Source organism: Argentina silus (assembly GCF_951799395.1).
Source record: "Argentina silus genome assembly, chromosome: 2".
NCBI lineage: Eukaryota > Metazoa > Chordata > Actinopteri > Argentiniformes > Argentinidae > Argentina > Argentina silus.
This window is the reverse complement of record NC_139656.1, coordinates 27848008-27854384: the sequence shown is the minus strand read 5'-3', so window position 1 is coordinate 27854384 and position 6377 is coordinate 27848008. Positions and strand designations below refer to the sequence as shown.

At 44.2% G+C, this 6377-nt stretch overlaps 1 protein-coding gene across 2 annotated transcripts in view; it reads right to left on the bottom strand.

Moving 5' to 3' along the window:
- erg (ETS transcription factor ERG) overlaps positions 1–4832 on the bottom strand; it is a 21296-nt gene extending 16464 nt beyond the window's left edge. For both annotated transcript variants that reach the window (XR_014554821.1, XM_083692198.1), the window contains exon 1: positions 4739–4832. Coding sequence is in view for 1 of the 2 variants with exons in the window: in XM_083692198.1 (XP_083548324.1) it covers positions 4739–4756 (18 nt within the window). In the remaining variant the exon portion in view is untranslated. The remainder of the gene's footprint in view (positions 1–4738) is intronic.
- Between the last annotated feature and the right edge of the window lie 1545 nt (positions 4833–6377).

Sequence of the window (6377 nt, the reverse complement as noted above, 5' to 3'; positions counted from 1 at the left end):
GATGTCAGAAAACCACAGTGGAGACCACAGTCATGCTGATATGGGGTTATCTCATGACTGGTTATCCTCACTAAAACCACAACGGTGTCCAGGCCTGATTCAGGTCCCCATATGTAGACTCATTCCAAGAAAGATGGAATCACATACTGTATAAACCAAAACCTGCCTGCAACAAAAAAGACAGATATGCCTAAACCACAGAAAAATGTGTGTGTGTGTGTGTGTGTGTGTTTGGGCTTCACTCTTTTACTCTCTCACCCTCCTCACTCTCACGAGTGCCTCTGAAATGTCTCAGTGTAAGTGATCCGCCCTGATCTGGTGACAGGTCAAGAGGCTGGCCTCAAATCAGTTAGGAGGAAAAGGAAGCAGTGTCGGAAACCAGATTAATCTAGTGGGGACTGGTCCTCCCTGATATGTCAGCTGCAAACCACATTACACTTCATGTCGTGCAGTTTGACCCTCACCTGAGAGAGGGAGGGAGAGAGAGAGAGAGAGAGAGATAGAGAGAGAGAGAGAGAGAGAGAGAGACAGAGAGACAGAGAGAGAGAGAGAGAGAGAGAGAGAGAGAGAGAGAGAGAGACTAGGAGGGAGATGGTGATGGATAGACAGGAGAGCTGAGCGTACGTATATAGCAACCCTAGCCAGTGTGAACAAGGAGCAAACAACCATTCCGCTTTTGTTCGTCCAATCCAAACAAAACAAAACAAAACCACATCCACTCACAGCTAATGCTTGACCACACAGTTCCAAGCTTCCTGAGCTTTGATCCTATGGAAACGGCCAAGTCAGTGAACGGACTAAAAAACAACCAACCAACAGGCCGAAGAGAGATTAGTCATCAGAGGGGAGATTTTTTAACGAGGTGTTGATTAAAACCATTTAAAGATATTTAATGCAGTGTAATTGTGTACATTGTGTCTCAGTGGAAAACAATGGATACGATTGGAAAGTAGCAAGTCGTCATGGCAAAGCTAAACAAAAACAAGAAAATACCAACTTCAGACTAGAGAAAAGATTTGGTGATCTCATCACGAGGAGATTCAGATATTCCATTAACAGCGTGATAAAAAATGAAGCGAGCATAATTTCCCGTTTTGATTTCAAATAAACTAGCGGGAACCACAAGAAAGGTCCGGGACCAGATCTTCAGCGTTGCCCAGAACCGAGCAGTCCTCTACGGCCCATAATTCTCTATTCTGAGGAGAGTGAGAAATCGTTTCACAACCTTAGTGTCTGCGCCAAACAAAATGAACACAGAATTACTGTAGGCAGGGAAGAATGAAGCACTAAGTTCAGCCCAGTTTTCCCACTGAACACTCCAGTCCACGGGAGAGTAAGTCGGGCCGGTCACATTCAGGGAGGTCCTTTAGTGGTGTGGCCTTGCACGGGCTGACACTCAAATGGGCAACAGCAAGGCCTTCTGGGTAGGGGGAATGAACTATGAGTGACCGGGGGGGGGGGCAGCTGGTTCAAATCAAAACTCTGGCCCCTCAGAGCCACCTTCTAGAGTATTGCCACCATAAATACTGAGCTTAATAAGTGGAAAATTGGTATAGTGCACTGTTAATTTCACCTCTTATAAGGTTGTGTAAATCATATCTAATAACGGTCAAAGTTATGTTCGTCTGCACGGGGGTTACAGTGCTTTTTGGAGGTCATTTTGTAATAAAAACCCATATCCCTCCAGAGTAACGCTGGCCGTCGCAGTGCCATAGAGAGCACTATACTACCATAGAGTATCAGTCACTCTGGCCCAGCAGTCTATCTCAATGGGGGCGAACGGTCTCATTCATGCAGTGCAGAGCCAGGCTTCCCACTGAGACGTGGCATGGCAGCAGACAGGAAGCGCCCCCCTCCTCTCAGCATTTCCTGCATTGAAAGTTCCCGATCAGGCGGGATATCGGAGGTGGGGAGCACACAAGAGGACGTGTTTTGTCTATTGGCATTTTAATTCTGACTGCCTCGAGGCTCACGGAGGGTGAGATAATGGAAGTGATAGGTGTAGAGATGGTAAAGAGAGAGTGAGAATGTGTGTGTATGTGCGGGAGAGAGAAAGAAACAAAGAAAGACAGAAAGAGAGAGAGAGAGAGAGAGAGGGAGCACGCCCAATATTTTTTACATGACAGGACGCTGGGCAGTTAACCTTGCAGGAACGTCAGTGGTGCAGGTTATGCCCCCATACTTCCCCCTCCCACCATCGGGGGCACCCATTCTGGATGTTGTTTTAGCAGCCCCCGCCCTAATTCCATCAATTAAGACTCTTTTCCATTTGGTCAGACATTGGATAACCCCCCCCCCCCCCATGAACTGACAGAGATATGCTTCCCCCTTATCCAAAACATTAGAACTTTCTGCTTTTTTGTTAAACAGGAAGATAGTTATTGTTAATTTTCCACATACATGTAAGTAGGTTGTTCCATTCATGTTGACAGTGTCATTATGTAAACATTCTGTTTTATTTTGAATTTGGAATGGTAAGTGGAGTTCTTGCATTGTCATGATCGTGTGATGAATCATTTCCAAAGCCCTGATTTGGCAGAAACGTGTGTGTGTGTGTGTGTGTGTTTGTGTATGTGTGGTACAGGGCCCTTATGATGTGTGAAACTATTGTACATTGTGAAACTTGGAACTGCATGCGTCTGTGGTTCAAATTGTGGACACAATGAATCTTGAGAGTTGAAATTGAAAAACGATGGGTGTATTTCCATTGGTCAGTGACAAAGGTTGGCCACAGTTTCAGACCTCACACACAGCCACAGTGCTATAAAGGCAGGCCACAACTTCCTGGTTCTTCTCCTGGTATGTGCATTATACACCAACCGAGTGGGACATATCATTTGCATTGTTTGTCTCATTTCTATCCATAGACAAGCATGATAAACTGGATTGTTTGTGTTCATGATATCCTGGTGTGGTTGAGTCTATAAACTTTGGAAATATCTCTTGGTTACGGATTGTAACTGTAGCCTCTAACTGCCAATTAAAGCATGAGTCATATAGACCTACATGTAGAGAGATATACACTTCATTGTACAACCTTGGACATCGTAAGTGACTAAGTTAACCATTTTAAGAATATTTCTGATAAGCTATTTGTAAAAGTTTGTTGATTCAAGAACTTTCCCTCCAGAAATGGAAACCAAACTACAAAGTTCCCCTTATATTTATGGAATATTTCGTACAGTACAGTACAGTAACTGAAAGTACAGTAACTAGAAACCAGTTTGAGGGTAAAACACACCTGTTTAAAGGAAAAGTATTCAACACCATAGACTGCCATTGGTGCCTTGGCATGTCTCAAGCTTGTTTCAAACTAGGCCCAGTGTTAAACAACATGCCACTGCCTTTAAGTCAGCATTTAGGATGGCTCAATTCAGCAAAAACAATTACACAATCAGTCTGTGGTATTGTGACAGATGAGATAGGCAGAACACAAGGGTTGCTTAGAGAAAGAGGATAACAGCGAGCATGCATGCCGGTAGCTCTGAATCTCCTTCATATCCACCAATACAATTGGACACACCTCTATCAGATGCAAAGCATTCATTGAGAATCGTAAAAAAAATATTTGTATAATAAAAGGCCTGAGCCACAATTTGCCTCTAATGTACCAAACCTCTTCCACACACGAAGCAGCGAGGAGTTTATGAACAGCGGTCACACTCCTTTCTCCCTGAGACCTCAACTCAACCATGGTCCCAGTGCAACAATATCACGGGTCACAAAAGAGCAGACTCCCTCTCTAAACATTTGGGTTCTACTACCAAACGGTTGTGTTTACATTCAAGGGCAGTAGGACAGCTGATTATGTAATTATGGCTTGCCTGCCTTTGTTTTATTGTTCACACTGTGTTTAGGCTGTGGTTATAAACATCTTTGTGCTGCCACTGGAACACGCACCAGAGAGTGGCGAGCAGAGACGCCAGTCCTGTTACACTTACAGTTTCCAGGTGACTCTGGAACATCAAACTAGTTTGCTGAGGCGTAGACAACCCAAGTCCATTATAGGCGTAGCTAACATGAAAATATGTAGGCTTATACGATTAAGTCAAAGTAATTATTACCTTTTTCCTTGCATTTTTTTTTGTTTATTTGTTGCTTTCTTTTTCCAAAAAATATTAAATATAATGCAACAATAATGGCATAATATCATGTTTGTTCTCAATATAATTAGCTATTCAAATAATTAACTAATCAAATTAGCTATTCCCACTAAATTATAATAATAAAAACATAATAAAAAGTCTCAAATTACATGACAGCGTCAAAAGAAAAATGCTTTATAGTAAACTGAAAACAAATCGAGACTGAATGAACTCCCAAATAATAAAAAATATCAGAAAGTATTTTTTGATTGCAATAAAAACATCAACAGGCAATACAATTGGTGCCCATCCATGACGGACACAGAAACATCTTCTGAATCCTGCTTTACTTGTTTGATTGCCTCATAAGGTCACATCACCTCTGCGTCCAAATGAACGAAATCCCAGATTTTGTCGTTACCCCCAAGATTTCTGAAACCGTGTAGACCATCCGAATAGGAAAAAGGAAATTTGCAAGGAAGGCAACACAAAAGGAAATCTTGTCGCGGCGCGATGGCAGAAGGGTGTTACCCTCGCCTGCTTGTTCTGGATTCCAAAAGAACGCCACGAAAACTGGAGGCAATGCCCGAAACGTGAGAAAATCCGCAGAAATACACATTTCTTTGTGCGAAAACCCAGAAAAATGAACTTACCTTGATGGTGCTGGCCATTTTAGATCAGGACCCTTGAGTCCTGGTAAAAACACACTGGTGTAAATTCTAATATTATTTTTTTTTCTGGGCAGCAAGCTAGTTGAGGTTCCACTGAGCGTTGTTTGGAGCGGATGAGATTGTGCTAACGTTGGGAAGTGAAGTCAGCCAATAGCAGGAAGAGGTTTCTATTGGTTCTGGCTGCCGCAACTCGAAGAAACAGGATATTTGGGAGTGAGGAGATAAGAAGGGCTAAAAACAATGTTGTTATTCTTGATGATGTGTGTTAGAAGATTTTCTGCACTAAGGAGGGGTGAAGCTTGGAAGGGGGTGGTGGTGGGGGTCACCTAGAGTGAGAGTAGGGAGTACAGTCTCTACTGAGACAGGAGGCAGGTGCGAAAATTTAGTTTGTGTGTGTGGTTGTGTGTGTGTGTGTGTGTGTGTGTGCGTGTGTGTGTGCGTGTGTGTGTGTGTGTGCGTATGTGTGTGCGTATGTGTGTGTGTATGGGAGAGTAACACACACACACACACACACACACACACACACACACACATAGACAAAGACACGCACACACACACATACATACACACACACAAACCGGTGACAGGATGCAGATGTCTGATCATGCAGTCCACACTTGACACGCTTGCTTGCCATGAGTCCCCAAGAGGGGTAACAGTTGAGGGCGTCTGTAGTGAGGGCAGTGCCAACCTCTGACTAGACTGGCATGAAGCTATGAACACAGACCACAGAACACTGCAGAGAAGGAGGCTCTTTTCAGCAACTCTGAACAATGGACATTTCAACACTGATATACAGTGCTGTACCTTTTGATACTGGGCATACCGACATTTCTACACTGCTATTTTTCACATTAACAGGGTGGAAAGTCATTCAGTGTATTGCAACCAGTGGAGACTGGTGGAGGTAGACAAATTGGAGGACAGGCTCATTCGATTCCATGCATTACAATGAGCCCGTCCTCCCATTTCTACCTCCACCAGCCTCCCCTGATTCCAACACACCTCTTAATCTAGCAACAGGTACTGTCATAGCTATGCCTCAATACCTGGACTATAAACCAAAAAATGAACATCCTAACAAAGAATAAACATGAATTGAACAGGAGAATGGGGGACTGGAATGCGACCAGCCCTCCCTTCTCACTGCAGGGGGGGCTGTCCAGGTCTCCAGCATACAGTGGAGGTGAGAAGGCAGCAAAGCTGAGCAGGCCTGATAAGGAGCTGAAGTCAAGGAGAAAGTAAAGGAGAGGAACTGAACATCCTGCTGTCGCCTCCTTGTGAAAACACCCACACGACTGTGGCCACATCGCTGATTACACACACACACGCACACACAGACGCACACATACACACACACACATGCACACACACACGCACACATACGAGCACACACACACACACACGCACAGATGCACACATACACATACACACACACACACACACACACACACACACACACACACACACACACACACACACCATGACCAGAGACAGTGCATTAGGAGGTGACCTGTGACCAGCAACCGCTATTAGGTGTGCCGGTTGAACCACGTTTCAAGCCTCACTGCCAGTATGATTCCACTTCATCGACCGCTGTGACATTTTGCGGTCAAAGACA